The sequence below is a fragment of the Augochlora pura genome, chromosome 11, assembly GCF_028453695.1.
Source record: "Augochlora pura isolate Apur16 chromosome 11, APUR_v2.2.1, whole genome shotgun sequence".
In the NCBI taxonomy this organism is placed as follows: domain Eukaryota; kingdom Metazoa; phylum Arthropoda; class Insecta; order Hymenoptera; family Halictidae; genus Augochlora; species Augochlora pura.
Window position 1 is genome coordinate 7962935 of NC_135782.1, and position 19070 is coordinate 7982004.

At 32.9% G+C, this 19070-nt stretch overlaps 1 protein-coding gene and 1 long non-coding RNA gene across 19 annotated transcripts in view; one reads left to right on the forward strand and one right to left on the reverse strand.

The window, feature by feature from the left end:
• Positions 1–19070, reverse strand: part of LOC144477313 (uncharacterized) — a 228750-nt gene that overhangs the window by 31200 nt on the left and 178480 nt on the right. For 14 of the 16 annotated variants that reach the window (XR_013495164.1, XM_078194961.1, XM_078194968.1 and 11 more), the window contains 4 exons: positions 16408–16524; positions 9725–9902; positions 5136–5506; positions 1895–2118 (listed from right to left, as the gene is read on the reverse strand). Coding sequence is in view for 15 of the 16 variants with exons in the window: in XM_078194961.1 (XP_078051087.1) it covers positions 1895–2118; positions 5136–5506; positions 9725–9902; positions 16408–16524 (890 nt within the window). In the remaining variant the exon portion in view is untranslated. The remainder of the gene's footprint in view (positions 1–1894; positions 2119–5135; positions 5507–9724; positions 9903–16407; positions 16525–19070) is intronic. The other 2 variants (XM_078194976.1, XM_078194962.1) reach the window with 1 other exon arrangement.
• LOC144477315 (uncharacterized) lies at positions 758–16482 on the forward strand. Of its 3 annotated transcripts, XR_013495165.1 has the most exons (7): positions 758–1005; positions 4069–5016; positions 5151–5469; positions 7171–8277; positions 8386–8476; positions 16075–16249; positions 16333–16482. It is a non-coding gene; the product is annotated as an uncharacterized LOC144477315 (long non-coding RNA). The 3 variants fall into 3 exon arrangements; XR_013495167.1 differs by lacking the exons at positions 16075–16249; positions 16333–16482 and having other exon boundaries at positions 4069–4468; positions 4805–5016; positions 8386–9081; XR_013495166.1 differs by lacking the exons at positions 16075–16249; positions 16333–16482 and having other exon boundaries at positions 4069–4369; positions 4805–5016; positions 8386–9081.

Below are 19070 nucleotides of genomic sequence, written 5' to 3' on the forward strand. Positions count from 1 at the left end.
CTCAGTTTCATTTTAATTTGGTTTCGTTCTTTATGTGCAACACTTTTTGTCTTGTGTTGTTAATGGATATAATCCAGACACTAAGAATGTTGCATCTGTCATTAAACTGCGAATTTTTGTGTAAAATGAAAATTGTCAAGATACAGAAGGTACACAGACATTTCTTTTTTTCTTTAATAATTGTAATGGATTGGAGATAGATATTCCTTAAATGCATTTTCCTTAATAGCATTTTTATTTTCCTTTTACAACGAGCAAACTTCCAATTGAAGAAAGAAATTGTTCATTAATTCTATATATTATAAAATCGCGTATGAAAATGAGAATTTGAGTAAAGATTCTCAGTTTACCTATGACAGCTGAATGGTTAACAGGATTGAATAAAATGAGAAAAAATATTTCATAAATCTTCGTCGTTGTAATTCAATGATTTCGAACAACTTCTTCATGCGTGTGATTGAAAATTCTACTATGTTTATAACTTGATGCGGGCGTGATCTTGTTGAGACTACCTTGATCAGATGTCAGCGATTGAGCTACTTGGCGGGAGCATTTACAGAGTGCTACGTAATCGAAAATGATAAATAAGTAATCACATCTGTGATTTATTTTCCAATGCCGCAAATTATAGTGTACTCGATACAATCCCGAAGTTACCTATGTATATCAGTGTTTATGTAGGTCAAGGTTTGTATATTCTGAGAGTGCAACGTCATATAAACCGTCGTGGCAGTCAACATGTTAATAAGAAGTTCGGCTATTTCCACTGCGTAAACAGTACACCGTGAACGAACAAACGAACGAACGAACGAACGTTCTGGAAAAATTTGTATGGTGAGGTGCAACGAAACCAGCGTGTGATACATAATAATTTGTTAGCAGTCGAAGCGTTAGGAAGCGACCTGAGCTTGTGTTCGCAACAACGTCCAGAACGGAAAGTATTATTTTAGTTTCAAGAGTGGCCAGATCTCCAACACCGAAAAGAGAGAACCCGTGTCATGCAAGGTACTTCGCAAGTTTGTTCACCGTTCCACTGAATTATATTATCATCACGATCAATTAAAGTGAACGATTCTGAATTCGTGAATACTCGATCACAGTTAACTCTGAATCAATATTCATTTTCCTCAGCGATTTATCCATTTCCCCTTTTCCTTTTGTTTCGTTCCGATATCTTTTAGTTCTCGAAGCAACAGCGATAAGATAAACGCGCAGAGATTAGGAGCACAGAACATATGTATATTAGCGGAAACCTAGCACAGTGGGAAATTCGTAAGTAATACGTCGTGTAGATATAGTCACCCTTGCCTATGTGTTCCAATAAAGAGTAATTAAGCGATACGAAAGATATAATATTAATTTAATTACCCGGTATTCGAGAACGTCGATTATTAAGGCGAGCATTGAGTGACCGATGAAATATTGAAAAGTAGGTTTTATTTTCCAATAGCCGCCAAATTTAAACGGCTAATCGAGACGACCCTGCGACTCGATCGCGCGCGTTAATAATCGAAGTTCTTGCTATGCGGTCCTAACGGTATTCCGATAATTCTAGCGTTAATGCGTGTACGTGTACTAATCCGAACATCGATACACTGATTACCACAGCATTCGAAAATTGGGAAACTTTTTCAAATTCTAATGCGATATATACGAAGTTTCTTTCGGTAGTTAATATTCTTCTCGATACTTTGGTATTCAATGCAGTGATACGTTCAACCTCGGTTTGGTCAATGTTCAATAAACGCGATCTTGATCTATATCTTGACAGACAGATTGATTTTCAATTTGTACGAACGACATTGATTTCGAAGTTGAACGAACCTCGCGGAGAATATCTAGTTTACGATTAAAACTATCCGTTTACGGTAACAAGTGAAGAGGTTCGACTTACCCAATGATGGAATTGGTGGCCATAATGAAGTCAGTAGAGTTCATCACATTAGCTTTGAAAAGCTTCGAGTTTGTTTGAATTTTAAGGAACTTATCAGGACTAACGCGTAGCCGGTACAAATCGCTGGTACTCCGACCGACTTGAAGCGTATCGTTCAAATGTGCAGTTAGCTTACTGAGATCATGGGGGTGGCACAAGTCTTTTATTGTTGTGCCGATCAGGTCCTGTAACAAAGTATTATTAAAGTAGAAACTTTACTTTCACTTTTTTCGCAGTAATTTTTATTTGAATTTTTACGGACGAGGATAAAGTGAGTTACTGTGTTCGGAAACTAACGTTACCTGACTAATTTGTCTTTGATAATTCGAAACTACAAGGTCCGTCAGGAATCAACGAATCATTATTGAATGCATAGAAATATCTCGTTATTCATTAAATTAATTCCTGCCTAAACAAAGATTTGCTAAACAAGATTTGTGGTTCGAAAAATACCAATCACAGAAACTAAGAACGTTCAAGATTAGAAATAATTCGAGCACCCCAGATCAGTACTGTTCACATGATTTCATTACCCTCGCAAATTATAATAAATATTTGGTTTCCAAGGTTTCCAAGTTGAAGATCTTTATCTTTCTCTCTCTCTGAATTCAACATTGTATAACAATATTCTAAACTTTCTGTTTATTTGGAATTTCGTGACAGATATTTATATTTAAATATCGAATCTTGTCGCGACAAGAAAGACCTGGACAGATGACATAGAAAAATGTAGAATCTGTGATTGATAGGAAGAACAATTTTAGCATGTATAGATGTTTGAAAGGGTGAATGTTAAAATGAAGGCGGAGGTACAAGAATATGTAAAAAAAGGGGCGATTAAAGTGTGTATATACATATAGTAGAGCATTCGAAAAGAAAGCGAAACAAGAAAGTAGCATTTATTGACCAAATTCAATATATGTCTTTCAACTTTTTGTGTGGATTCTAGTCGTACTCTCGAACAGAAATTCTTAATTTTCTCCAACAATCCTGTGATAACTTTCATCAACATACAGATCAACGCATTCAACCAGAAGATTGAATTATTAACCCTTTGCACTCCGAACGATTTTGGACATTGGCTACCAGCTACTCAGCGGCACTTTACGGCAGAAACAAACATTTACAAACCCCCGTATTATTTATTATAATTTTGGAACTAAGTAACGTATTACAATGATATTGGTCTTATATGAATTGGTTGAGATCGAGGAATGTAAATTTGCAAAAAAAAATCAATATATTATTGTTTATAATTTTGTACAATATGATAAATTTTGAAACACTCCCCAATATGCATTGTAGGCTCATTAGTGCATGTTTGACAATAATAATTTATTTGACGCCTGCCACCAGATGTTTTCCTGTTAGAACAATATTATTAACAATATTAACAATATTATATTATTTGTTGTCTAATCTATTGTCCGTAGAAGATGTGGATGGACGCGTTCTGGATACGCGAAAATCGCCCCACAATTGGTCAATTAGTGTTTTGACAAACTTGTGGTGTGTCATTGGCGTTTCATTATTTGTTTGTTTTGTTTGTTTATCCACTAAGGAAAGAATCACTTTTCCGATTTTCTCACTCTTTAGTTCTATGTGTACTGCTCGAAGTTTCAGACTGAGCTCAGCTTTGAAAATCTTTTCCTCCAGATTTAGACTTGTTTATTTATAATATATATTTATATATATATTTATTTATAACTCTCACTATACAGTGCGTGCTATATTCGCATGCCGACCTTTTTTCTACAAACTCTCCTTATCGCTCTTTTCAAGTGGTGTTGACAAGTGCTCGGACCGTCGTGAGCACGCCTCTCACGTTCTCGTCTGACACAAAACCCGCTTACAGTTTTTGTTTATACTTAGTAATTTTACAATATTTTAATTTGATTTCTTGTGCCATTTCAAAAGGAAACTTCAGACAAACATGCATGTCTCAAAAAGTTGCGCTGAAATAACTCAATTCCCCGTAATCACTAATAAACTTGAATGTCCCCTGAGAGGGGACAGCTGAGTGGTATGCTAGAATTTCAATGTCCCCTGAGAGGGGACAGCGGAGTGCAAAGGGTTAAAACCTATCAACATTTGCATGTCCAACATGTTTAGAGAGCTTGAAGTGTTGTTTCCAGATATCCTTGAATTAGAGGGATGTAAAACTCCTCCATGAATACTAAAAAATACTCGAAACAATTAGAAATATTAGACACACCGTTCAAAACACAAATGAATGGAGCAATATTGTAAATTGTTTTTATCGAAGACCGTCCATAAGAAGCCATATAACAATCTAGCAAAAGCAGTCGAAGAGAAATGGAACTGAACCTGGCAAAATAGTAAAGCTATTCACAACATCGGAAATAATAGCTACGTATAAAGCCCAGCTGTACCATTTGAAAGAAGAAAGCAGGTCGTGTTAACAAGATTAAAAAGGTAACCTTATGTAATTCAAGAAATTCCACCGATACATTCAACCAAATGTTTTCAAGGGAAAGATGTCTTCACCTGACAAACAATAACAATATTCAAAAGGTTTAAGTAGCATTTCATTTTAATTATTAGTTTTCAATTCATAATGTAAGATAATATTATTATATTCGTCTATCATCGTCAATAATAAGTTTCCAAACAACGCTAGAGAATATTTGTCCCTCACAGGGTAAGTTCCGGAATCATCGACACTCGTCCCAAAAATATATTGGAACATTTTTCTCGAATACAAAGACCGAATTTCTTGAAAAGTTCAGCATGTTACATCGTCCACAACCCAATGTATTCAGAAGACAATATAAGTAGCTGTTTAACACATTCGTTGTCTAATCTGACTTTTATTTTTCTTATTCTATGTTCGAACCTATTAAACGGCAGTATCACCTCTGAAGCAGCTAATTTACGATCGAATATTACGATGTCCTATCGGATTACATCAGATCAAGGTATTTCTTACGTCGGATAACCGTGGAAACAACTTGCACCATTGATGTCAAAACTGGAATATAAAATAAGATGTAGTGCGAGACTTGCTGCTACGTCACATGGCATCGAACGTGTTAAATAAACCTATGCACCGCCTTCCAAGGGTATATCCGCAGAAGCCACATTTTTCTATTAGAGTCTAGTACCGAATCACAGCTATCGTTTTGAGAACGATCGTGTGTACGGAATGGTCGAGATAATATGCACAAGGTGTTTTACGTACCCTTACCTTTGTTAGGTACTTGGAGTAAGAAAGCGATAGCCCACTAATATCGAACGTAATAATCTTCCCCGTGGTGTCCAACTTGACAGTGAACTGCTCGATGAGTGAACCAATGGGTTTCTCGTTCGGAGGTATCCTGCGAGCCACGCACATTACGCTAGGACCGATGTCCGAGGATTCAGAGGATACGTCACCGCTCTCCAGGCGATCGCTATTACTTGGCAAAAGAGCTGAACAGATTTGCATCGACTCGTATTTCGATACTCGTTGCTGCTTCTCTTCCATAGTCTCTTCTTTATCATCGGGAGGCTTCACCAAGAAGCGGCAATTGAAGGTACGATTCTTCTGGGGCTGCGGCTCGCTCGTCCAGCCTGAATTAAACACACAATGGTTGTTCAGTTTACATCTTCTTGTAATATCTTCGAGCATTGACAAAAAGGACGGGAAATCACTTTCTACAATTTTAATTTAACAATACATTTTACCGAAATGGTCGAAAGATGCATTGTAGAATTTTTATCGAACACTATTCTCTACAAAAGTGGCTAAAAGTTTTGTGAAACGGATTAAAAGACATCTTTTCATATTTTAATTTAAAACTAGTTTCACCAAAGAATTGAAATAACGCCTATTAATCACTTTTCCTCAATTGAATGGCAACCTTGAATAAAGGTCTACAGTGGCTTATGAAAGTATTTGAACATCTTTTAAAATGGAATAATTCTTTTCATTTTAAACCATATTACATTTCAATTTTTTTTCGAGATGGTAAAGAGACTGGATTAATAAACAATAATAACAAAATTTGTGTCAAAAATTATAATAAGATGGAATGTCAAGAAAACTAAAAGTACACGGTTTTTAAAACAAACATAAAGCATTTTGTAGACCTCGGTGATATATATGAATAAAATTTCGTTGAAATCGATTGATAATATGAACTACTACAATTGCAAAAATCGCAGCTTTGCACGATTTTGAACAGTTTTAATTAATAACTGTAAGAAATATAAATATTTTTATATCTCTGAGTACTTGTAGCTCAATTCTGTGTGAATCGTGAAGAAATTTCCGACAAAGAAATCACCTCAAATATTATTTTAAATAATGTGTTATTTTATTTTATAATTATTAAAAATAATTGTGCAATTCAGGTTGAAAATTGTATAATGATTTAATCGCGATCTCTGAGTTGGTTTACACCAACTGAGTTGGTTAAGTCCCAAAAAAATTGTAATCGTTTGCTCTAATTTGAGAAAAAATTATTCCGTTTGAAAATGTGTTTAAATACTGTTATGTGTCAGTACATATGTCATGTATTTTACATGTAACATAGAACCTTATTCAAAGTTCCAATTCAATTGACTTTTCCTATAATGATTAGAAAATTAATTTTGATAAAAATAAGCATATACAGAAGATAGATAAGAATAGTGTTAATGTGTATTAGGACACCTGTTGTATGTTGCTGAACGTGTGCCACAAATTTCGCAATCTTTTTTATCATTTTGTGTTACTCCAAACATAGTTCATTAAGTCTCGGTAATCCTCAAATGATATTTTATCAAGTCCATCGTTGCTATCTTTATTGTAACAAGTTCCATTGTATTTGATAGGCGTGTTTAACTCTTATCGCAAAAAATGTGGTATCCATTATCGACTGTCACGAGTTAACATCGGGGCTATTCTAATCGATCGGTTTCACACCATAAAATATACAATCTTTTACATTGCCTAACATTTGCGCAAACAGTTTCTTTGTGTATAAAAAAAATATTTTTGTTTCTGCAATTACTAAATGAATCTACAATTTCGATTCCGATTCATTGAATCCTATAAATTTATATTTTTTAAACAATCTTTCAAATAATTCGTAGAGATAATTTTACGTTATGCAAACATTAGAAGTATTTGTATTCAACAAAAATTTGTTTTTCTTAATTCAATTGGTATGAAAATATAAATAATTTACAATAGTTTTCTACATAATCGTTGGGCGCAATTGGTCAAGATAAACTCGTCTTTTTTTTTACAGTGACGCTATCAAAAAACTTCCAGCCACATGGGAAAAAAGTATTTTTGAAGGTATCGTTTATGTTAAAAAGCGATGTAAGTTGTTTGTATTTCAATTTCGTATCCGTAAAATTGAGAAAATATTTCCCGTTTATATTTTATTCATGAGTGGACTGCGGATTTTATGCATTTGTAACAAATTAAATAGATAAAATATGAAACGGTAAAAATATTTGAAAACTTTAAAAATATTCATTATTTGCAACTCGTTCAAATTATTAACATTCGAAGTAGCTATAAAAACGCGACCAAAATGAAATATTTCTTTTTATTCGATTTTAGGTAAAATCAAATAATAGCTTACGTTTGTTTTTTTCGTTTATTGTGTAATAAATAATAATTTATATTTATTATTATTAATGGAGAACTTGTGTCTTTCGATCCTTGTCTATGACAAGTGCTCAAAGCGTTATATCGAAAAATAATGATCAATTTAGTAATAATTAATAAGTAACACTTTAAGTTGTCTATAAATAACAAGAAATTTTAATACTTTCTATTATCTACATAAATAGTAAGTAATTATTTCTGTCTTTTATTTAAACTTTCAAATAACAAATAACGATGTATTTAAATAAACACTTCAATAAACATTAACTTAAATGGTGTCCAACTCTAATTACAAGTACGAGGCGATTAAACTTATAATAGTGTAATTTTCGAAATTTTCACTCAACTGTTGAAATAAGTTAAAAAGAAATGTAAGATAAGTTATAACTTAACCATAAATGAACTTAGAAAACAAAAAGACTTCTTATTTCTCGCAATTAGCAAAACATGACACGCTATTATGACTTCAACCCCCTCGTTTGTACAGTTTCTTTGGATAAATCGAAATAAATCTTTAATAAGAATTCATGCGTCATAATAAGCGATTAGCTGAAAAACAAGCTGACAAACTGCGGTAACACCGATGCCATTGCATTTCTGCTGTCCCCGAGATTTCATAAACTCGTCTTTTTCTGCGACGAAATACAAATCTTTCCGTTGCAGCGTTGCCGGTGCTCGCGACCAAACAAGACAAATTGAAAGGGACGCGCGCTCGGCGTATGACAAATAAATTCTACAGGTGCGTTATCATAATTACCTGATGGGTAAGTGAAACACTTATGAAAGGATCGTTTTATCATGTACCAGTAATTCTTATATAATTATATTGAATTTTTAACGCGTTTAGGCTGAGACTATACAAGCAGGCCGTAAAATTTTAGCCGCATACACTACCGGACAATAATTGAGAAGCATGATGCACATGTGCACATTCTTGGGTATAGTATATCTACTTTCCTAAAATTGGATAACGATTTGTATTATGCCAACACAAATATTATTTTCGTATAATTTTTTATTATTACTACATTTGTTTATTTTTTATTTTATTTTTTACCTTTTCTCTTATTTTTATATTCGTTTCTTTGTCGTATGCGCTAAATAAAACAATATTATAATATGAACAATCTGTTATACGTTTCAATATACGTATTTCTAATTTATGCATATAGTGTCTTAACCTTCACTATATGTATTTCTAATTTATGCATGTAGTGACATAACCTACACTATACGTATTTCTAACTTATACATATAGTGAAGCATATATGTATACTTCTTATAAATTAGAATTCTAATCCTTCTAATAGATTAGAAGCATGTAGAGTAAAGCACGCAACACATTGTTCATATTGTTTTATTCAGTGCATACGACAAATAAAAAAATAAAAATAAGAAAAAGATACAGAATTAAAATAAAAATAAAACAAATGAAATTAGGGTAAATTAAATTAATATTTGTGTTTAACAAAACGTATACCTGTTAAGGTTATGTCAAGTTTTACTCAAATGTTTATCATGCAAGAAGTTTTTTTATCTTTTGTCGATAAGTGTATTTGTCATATATTTTTGTGAGAACTATGTTTGATTAAGAAAACTTAAAAATCGTTGAATAAATTTGATTTTAACTTCTTCAAATAAATTTTCTTGAATCAATGTTAACCCTTTGCAGTCGGAAAATTTTCTCGAATCACCTACGTAAATCTCGAACGTATTTACTCACGACGTGGAAAATAATTCTGGTAGTTCCCGATACCTCGATGGTATCGCGAAACGATTTAACTTATTATCAGAACTGTCTACGATCTGTGTTGAATTCTCTGGTAAAATAGATTTCTTATCTAGGAGTTTGGAACAATACAAAGTAAAACAGCTTTATTTGTTATTTATACATACGTGTGTTTGCTGTATGTAGTACGCGAAATGTATGTTTACTCGTGAAGTATATGTAGAAATGTGCGCAGCGAAACGTAGAAAAGCCAAAGTAAACGTAAGAAACCAAATCTGAAGAAATTTTAATCAAATACACGCTTCGGCACAGCAACGTAAACGCGTGTATGTATGCAACAATGTAACAAAGTACTATCGACAAACTCAAGAACACACAACATGATAGATTGCGAAACATTGCACAAGTCTTTTCTGTAATGAAAGGAACAGAGTGATAATATATCTGAGATACCAACCTAATGATATAGGCAACAAGCTCGGCATGAAGGTGTTGTGGTCTCCATGGTGAATAATGTTATAAATATCCTTGCCGAGTACATCATCCTTCGTATAATTTATATATTGTGTTATATTTTCCGTTACGTACTCCACGCGCCCCTCCGTATTTACAATAAATAGAAAGCCATCTAACGCCTAGAAAAAAAACGCACAATCAAGTTAAACAATTATAATAATTATGATAAATCGTTTGCTACATATATTTTATATAAACTGGTAGATATTTAAAAGTAATCTAAAGAATTCTACCAGTCTACATTATTAATATCCTTTCATGGAGCAAATTTATTATCATAATACTGTAATACTTTTACTGTACAGAAATTGCACATGCTAGTGCAACCTCAACTTCGCATAGATTAATCGAGGGTCCTTATGCATTTTTACTTGCTTATTTCTCAAATGTAGGAAAATATATGAATTGACAAGGTTTAATTCCAAAAGTTTTGTTTTCTAGTTGCATGTCATTACTCTGTGAGAGTAGAATTTCAAGAGAAAAATTTCGTTGTTCAAAGATTCCTTCGCTCCTTTTTCCAAAAATGTAGTAAAAAAGATTTAATCTGTTTAGCACTACTTTTATGTTTTGATAATCAGCAGTCTATTCTTATAGACTTTGTTGCCCTGAACATGAGTCTGTAAGTTGCTTTATTTATTTTAGTTATGAAAATAAATAAAAGATAAACGCGTTTCACATTTGTCAATAAATATGCCTATCCATTTTAATCACGCATAGATTGAAAAATTCATGTAATCATGAAATCATTAAAACCCATATTTTCATTTTCTGTTGCAAACCAATCGCCGCAACGTTGAATAAATTTATAATCACACATCCAATTAACCATTATCCACCACTCTGTATTACCTTTTCAATGCGTAATTACACGCGTTCGGATTACTTTACTTGACCTAGTACAATTTCTATTTAAAGGAGAATCGATTATTTACAGCACATTTCTTACACCGTGCAATCCATTCTACTATTCGCGTGTGTCGTTTTGACATTCATTTGGGCTCAATCAAAAGACAAGTATTATTGTTGATCAGTCAGCGAATGAATTGTATGGCAAAATGCAACTGATACTCTTCGTAAAAGTTTGGACCGATTTTAATAGGTACTACTCAATCGTAAAATATCGTAAAATCGGTATTGACAATTATGTGGGGTGCTACAAACGAGAATGTTGTCGTGTAGGATATAGAATAAAACTATTAGAAAAATAGCGACGTGTTGATTGCATTTAAATCGCCGTCATTTGCGCAATTTTCGACGAACAAATTAACTCTTTCCACACGAAAGTTCACTCTTGGAGCACATGATAGTTATACTTTCATAACTTTAATATTAATTATTAGTTTCTTTTTAAGTTTAATTATTAGATTATGAATTGAATGAACTGAAATTACTTTCATATTATATTAATTATTATTTGAACATATTGATTACGCAAAATAAAAAGTTTAGCTTAACTTTGAGGTATATAATGATACATGAAATAGAATATTAATTAGAAAATAACATTTAAATGGCATCATAAAATTGAATTAAAAATATTTATATATTATATTAATTTATATCTACTTATTCTCTGCGTTTTATCAATTTATATATTTTTTAAAAGTGTTTCTTGCTACTTTGTCAGTAAATACGTCTGTCTTTGGTTAGGTGATCTAAGAAAATTCTTCGAGTGCAAAGAATGAAAAAAATGGCTGTTATACCAGGAACAATAGAAAGACTAATAGGTCTATATTAAATATTTGCAGAAATACAGTTTGAAAAATTTATGAATAAAGATGAGAATTTGTCATGGGCATTGTTAATTATACAGTTGTCAAAATGGCCCGTCGTCCGAGTGTTAAAATTTCTAAATTAAACTCTTTATTGCATATCGTTTTCCACTGGGAACTTAATTTTAAATGATTCAAATTAACAAAATTGAAAATCGCAAGTATGCTATAGGAGAACACTGTACTTATGGCCAGCGCTGTTAGATGCTAGTAATTGTCCAGTAAAATTGTTTACGTGATTTTCATTTGAAATAAGAACTTACAATCGTAAGAATCGATAAATAATAATGTTCTTTTTATTTGTTTCTTTTTATTTTTTTTTAAATGTTACTATTTAAGTGCAATAACAGCCAAATATATTTTTTGTTTAACTTGCCATAAAGATTCATGCAATAGAGGATTAAAGCTTAAATGCTACAAAATCAATCATACATCTACCATTATTGATTACAACTAGACTGCGGATTTGATGCATTTATAGCAAAATTGGTTAGTTGCAATTTGAGACGATAAAAATATTAACAGAATTTCCCAATATCAATGCATCGTTTTTAATCTACTAAAATGATCGAGGAAAGAACGAACTTCCGATCCTATCTGATGCAATCGACGTAGATGACTTTTATTTCGCATACAAATTCGCTGTCTGTTTATAACAAAATGCAACTTCAACGCCATGTCTGAATATATTAGGTTAGCCAGAAAGATCGCGTGGTTTTCGACAAATAAATTTTGAAGTTGGACGTTCCAAAATGCAACTTAATCACGGTTCCATCACGGTTATGTTAGTAGATTTGATGTTTTGGGTTCTGTGACAATTAAGCGAAACAGATCTCATGGAACGAAACTTCACTTGTGACCTTCTGAAGAAACATGAAATAAGTAAATAAATAAAACGTGAAATAAATAAATAATTCGACACAAAAGGTAACACACACGTAAGATCGTGCTTTCCGTTTCGTGAAGGCAGGGGATTTTTGTAAACAAGAAATATGAAATTAGGTAAAAGGTAGACAAAGGTCATGTTTAACGCATGATTGACCGATCACGAATTAACTCGTGTTTTTCGGCTCAAACCTTTCAAAACTGCTGATCGACAATGCGTTAACAACGACCAATAAATAAATGAGTAAAGACATTTCATTATATAAAAAAGAACTTTATATTCACTTATTAAAAACGCTGCGAACTTCTGGCCAGCCTAATACAATTTTGTATGTCTTTCTAAAACACCGAAAATCTACAGTACTTTAACCCCTGAACGGCGAATCATCTATCAGTGGACCGTACAGCGAATAACAAGTTCCATTCAGAGCCAGTGTTGTCCCCTCATGTTTATGTAAGCTGCATATACTTTCTCGTGAAATGTTTATCTCATTAAATATGTGCATACCTTGTCCCTAACGTAACGTTAAATAAAATTTTCATAACGTAGAATAAATATGAATATACATGGTGGAATCGGTTACATTAACGAATGCGAAATGTTGTTCCCTTAAACAAGACGTAGCTTCTTCAAACCTTCATTTTGATGCAACATCGATGCAACTGTGTTACACAATATTTAATATCAATATAAATTCACTTCTTTTTGCACTTCATATTGTTTAGTTCCCAAGTTATGTGTATAACTACAGATTTTTAGAACGTTGACAGTTTCCATTTGATATGAAAGTAATGAAGAATAAAAGTAATGTAAAGCACCAATGCTTCAAAAAGCTAGTTGTACCGTTTTTCATGACCCATATACCGATAAGTCCGATATTTTTAATTCATTTTTCATGTATTTCTAAATATATTTATAATGAATTAACTTCCTCGTAATTTAAGTAAAGTATATAAATTATACTATACATAGGGTATGAATATAGCTTCTACTTCTGCATAGTTTTCGGTTATGTATATTAATTACGAAGGGTCAATAATAAAAAATGTTATACAAGGTGACTCAAAATCAGTCGCACTTAAGAAATTAGTGATTCCCCAGGTCATTTTAAGTAACTTTTTCCTTAGCGTAAAAACAATCCCAAGCGTTGTTTACGAGTTATTAACAACAACAAAAAAAACCCGCTTGCCTTGCGACAGCTGATCTCACCTCTCATTGGTCACTGTATTTCGATAATAATTTTTTAACGAAGCCGCGGATTGCATTTGCGCTAAGGAAAAACTTATTTCGAATAACCTCAGGAACCCCTCATTTTGCAATTGCGGATGACTTCTGAGATACCCTGTATACTGCTCTATTCATTCTGTAATTGTATAAGAAATGTTAATATTTATACTATCTTTATAAAATCTAATGATTTGTAAAGTTTAAAATCATTATGTCAGTTGCATGAAAACTATTTAAAATATTAATAAGCGAAAAGTACTCTTCGCCAAAAACACATAAATAAGATGTTTCATCTTTAGAACTTTTAGTAAACTAATGGAATACTCGAATGGTTTTATGTTATGAAAATAACATCAAGCATGAAATTAAAATTTTGTTGCTTATAATTCTTTACCATATTATTGCAATTGTTGTTAAAATAAATGAAAAATAGAAATTTGTTGCGTCTGTTGTAAAAACTAGAAGCAATTTAGTTAGTCAGTAATGTATCAATATTATTAACCAGTTAACTGTATTTAACAAGTATACTCGTCATAATGTAAAATGTTGCAAATTCTTCTTGCTGAATATAGTTGCCAATTGTGTAGTTGTAATCCTACAATTGGCCGCTAATTGCTATTAAACAAATGCGACACTAGATAAGCAAATAAATAAAAAAATATGTATATCGAACACGCTGAATCTCAATTATATTTCTGCAGGGAGTCATAAATAGTGTACCGATAAAGTATGGAACAACTATCATAAAACTCCGAATGGATTCTGGGCTCGCCATACGTACATTTACGAAATGATACGCTGTTTCGAGATTATTGTTTCTATTTCACAGTGGAGGTTTAAGGGGGTATTCTAGTGTTAACCTTTGTAAACATCGTTTCTTATTTTTATGTCCTCTTGAAGAATAGTTCATTAAAGTCATTAAATTAATAATACACATAATATTGAAAAACTTCAAACCAACCCAAAATTTTTATTTTTTACATTTTTTTAGGTTCCCGATATTGAAAAATTAGTAGGAAAACTTCAAAATGTAATTTTCTTTTAATTATTGACTTTTTTCTTTCACCCTAGTACCTGCTATAGTCAAACTCGTACGAATTAAAAATCTTGCTTCCTTTTTTTATTTTGGAAGAACAAACCAGCAGCAATCATGATTACCATGGGACGATCTTTTTGAAATTCGACTATGTTTCAGATCGTCCAATACCACCAATTTTAACTTCTTTTATCTCAAACATTTTTTAATGTTATTAAGACATGCATGCATAATCTTTGTAAATGTGACCGCAAGAATTTTTATAGTGACTTCGCAAAAGACCCCAAAGAAAGTTAAACAAAAACGTAATGTACACTAGAATATCCCCTTAACAATTTGACTGTCGCGACACAACCTTAACCTGAGATTACCCACGTAAAAGTCTAATGTTAGAGTACCCGCGTTAGAGTATACCCACGTGGCGACTTAGTGCCGAAGTACTTATCTGGATGTTTAGTGTCGGGAGTACTCATGTGGATGTCTAATAGATCCCTACCACTGGCAAATTTTTAGTATATTTTAATCAGTAAATAGAACTTTTTCATTGGGATTCTATATGGCATGGCAGTCAAAGTGTAGAGAAAAATCATTCCCATTGATATACGTAAACAAAGTAAACCAAACAACATTACCACTTGAAATATTTTCCAACCTATAACATTTAACTCTCGGACTACGATGGCCGGGCAATTCTGACCCAGAGTATTTAAATTGTGACCCAATTATTAAATTCTTAGAAGTTATGTAAAATAAGTAGCTGTTACGATAGGAACAACGGAAAAGCTAATAGTTCTACAAGAGTGTTGGGCAAAAAGTAATCCGATTAATGATTAAATGATTATAACTCCTTAGTTGTTATTAAAATTCTTTATGCATTTATAACAAAAATGGATATGTCAAATACGCCGTAGTAATACTTCACTAGAAATCAGAGATACTATTTCATTCTTTGCAACTTATTAAAGTCATTACGGTCATAAAGTCATTACTTCTTTCAATTAATGGTGACAATTTTTATCTTACACAAAGATCCGTAATCTAGTTATTATAAATTATTATAAATCGTTAATCATTGATCAGATTACTTTTTTCCAAATACCATAAACCGGTTATAATAACTAACGAGTTACAATCGTTAATTATTAATCGGATTACTTTTTGTCCAACTCTGGTCTAAGAGAAGTATCTTCGAAAATGTGTTTTGAAGAACTGATGGATAAAGCTGGCGATTGTCGTTAGTACTGTCAATTGTACTGTTGCGAGAATATTCTGTCGTCCGAGGGTTAAAGAGTAAATTATTGAGTAAGAGTTGCAGGATAAAAAGAATACTATCATATAATAATAACAATCTTTTAAACACGTTTCAACAGAGATATGATATTCCACTTAAGGAACGAAGGTGTGTCGAACCGAGTGTTCAAAGCTACTCTATCTGCCACAAAATTGTTATCACTATACAATGGCTACCCCTCTACCGAGTTATTCTTACCTGGCAAGCTTTTCTCTAATTGTTATGTACCTATGGTTGGGAAAATATTAGAGGTGGTAAGTTTTAATGCTGTTCAATGCCGGCGTAGACTTACATAGCTACTATTTAATATACACACACACGTATTTTAATCGCATAGATTACCGATACGGTGTCAACGATTTTAGCAAACAAAACTGTGTTTGGTTTTTCCAAGGAAAATGTGAATTCGTACCTCAAGTACAATAGAGCCAACTTGATCGTTGGACAGTATGTTGCGATTCGATGAAGACACTTCCCCCTGTTGAACGGCATGACTGTTCGAGCCTTCCTGTTGCCTAATGTGCCGAATCTGTGAACAAATAATAACAGAATATTGACAAGACTTATTCAACAATATACTGTATTACGATATTACTGTACTCAACAATATACTTCTTGTAACTTTTATTTTCGGTTTGACACTATATTCGTTTGAAAAGATCTCTAGCGATAACTATTTATTATTCCTGATTTATATTAATTCATTAAATTAATTCTATTAAATTATATATGTATTTACATATATATTATTTTTTTCATAAAGTTATACATATTTTGAAAGTGACCTAAGTTTGTTTATAACAAATTATATGTCCATACATATAATATAATATAATATAAATATAATATATAGCCAAGTAAATAATATGAAAAGTACGTTATTTTTGTATTTTTAAAGCATGAAAGCATTTAAATTTAATCTTAAAATTTTAATTTATTACTCGAATTACTAAAAAATGTATAAAGAATAAATACGAGTGAAATCATTAAGTCGCTGTTAGCACAGCTTTATGCATAAATTTTTTAGCTCTGCACAAATTCCCTTACAAATTACTTGAATTGCTTGATACTGATGCAATGATTGGTAAACACTGACAAATGTTTCAGCTGATAATCCACATCCACCGCCTTAGAGATAATTGAATACAAGTAACTTTTGCATCTGTACTATCAGAGAAAATCCAAACATATTTATCAACCATTTTGTCACAATAATATCGCTGAAACAATTGTGTGCAGATAGCTTATTAAAGGACTGTAATAAATTAATTATAACTTTACTTGTTCGTCCTAGCATGCATCAAAAAATATTGTGAAAATAGTGTGAATATTTTGAACTGTAGATGTTACCTATATTATATATAAATTTTCAACAATTTGTTAAAAACAATTATATTTGGTAACGTAAAAAGTTATCGGATTATAATACGGTAATCTTCAGTCACGTCTACAGTTACTATTCAAGTTCGAAAGATTCAGTTAAAGGAAGTAACTTGTTTTAAGTAAAATAGATAAAAACTGTAGAACAATTACTAAAATAAAACAACGAAAAGTAAAATATATGGTACAGTATTTAATTTATTATAGTAATTATCTTCATAAAAGACGTAGGAAAAGAAAAGTAAGCGACTGGTGAAACGTAAACCACGTCGTGGTAATGGAAACACGAGATCATTGTTTATATGGAAGTTACACGGCATGAAAGGTTACACTTGTTGGTGAAAAATTCCATTCTTCTTATACCATTTTTAGAAGTAAGATATACTTATATAGTTGTATTGAATTGTGTACTTTGCAATCTCGGAAAGTTTAAAAAAATAATATTTGCTAATTAGAGCTAGACACGTTGAAACACTCAAGCAATTGAATTGATCAATTATTTCATCCCATCTCGATTTGAGCTAATTCAATAAAAACAGAATCTGGTATTTCATTTTCAGAATAGTTCAAATCTTCGTATTATTTACCATTATCTCCGCTATAAAGATGTTCATAGGCGCATTGATCCGTCAGTGGAAAAGAAAAATTGATTTGTCGATTTTTCTCCGATCGCTAACGAATATATTTGACGCGGATGTGAAAGGGAAAAAGCGTAAACTCTTCGTGTTGGCATTCAAAGCCACAAGGTTAACCGTGTAAGTGGAACAGAAGAGGAAAGTAAATTTCTGCGTTACCGGCCGAGATTCCGAATGTGTCAGAGTGAGAATCGCGCAGGGAAAGCCCGTCCTTGAGCTGATATTTCCCGGCACCGATAGATCGCGCTCGTAATCGGAATGAATTGAAGCGCACGGGCGGACGGACGGACGGATGGACGGGCGCACGAGCACACTAGCCGCCGTGGCCTCGAAAAGTCGGTGACTCGACGCGGCTGAGTCCGACAAACGGTTTGCGACGTTGCCGCTAGTCTCCGTTTTAAAGCGTATATATTTCTCTACCAACCTATCGTGCACGTCGCACGCGATAAATTCTTTCCCGGTCGCTTTCGGAACCGTTAATGTCTCCCTAATAAACAATTGAATTTCATGAAATGGGATTAGTAGAGATGATCAATTGCTAAACTGGTGCACGGACACGAAAACGAAAACGCCTAATTTAACTAATGAAAAATAATTTGGCAATCAAAACCTGATAAAATTCATCGTAAAACAATCGAGTCCATGTCTCTTGCTCATCGTGTTTCGATAGCTGATCTCGCACGCTGAAAAATCACCGGTCCTACGTGTTCCCCCGATCTCCTCGTACAGGCAGAAGGGATATTTCGTTGCAAAATTACAATTGATTCTACCTCGGTCACGTCGTCGGACACAGGGTGCGCGTGGCCCTATTGCGCAGATGACGTCACACGAACTCTTGCTCCGGTAGCTCGGGTTATAACGCCGTTTGGAAGGTTTCCTATTGGCCTCGGTGACGTCATTCAAGGTCACGTGACAAGCTCTTAAGAAATACTTTTTTTCATGATTCCCTTTGTCGTCTGTACGGTATTTGGTTGCGGCCACGGTGCCGCATGGTCTACTGCGAATCTACGATAAAAGGGATCGGTTGTCCCTTCCCGCATTTGCTGGCGTTCTGTTCGTT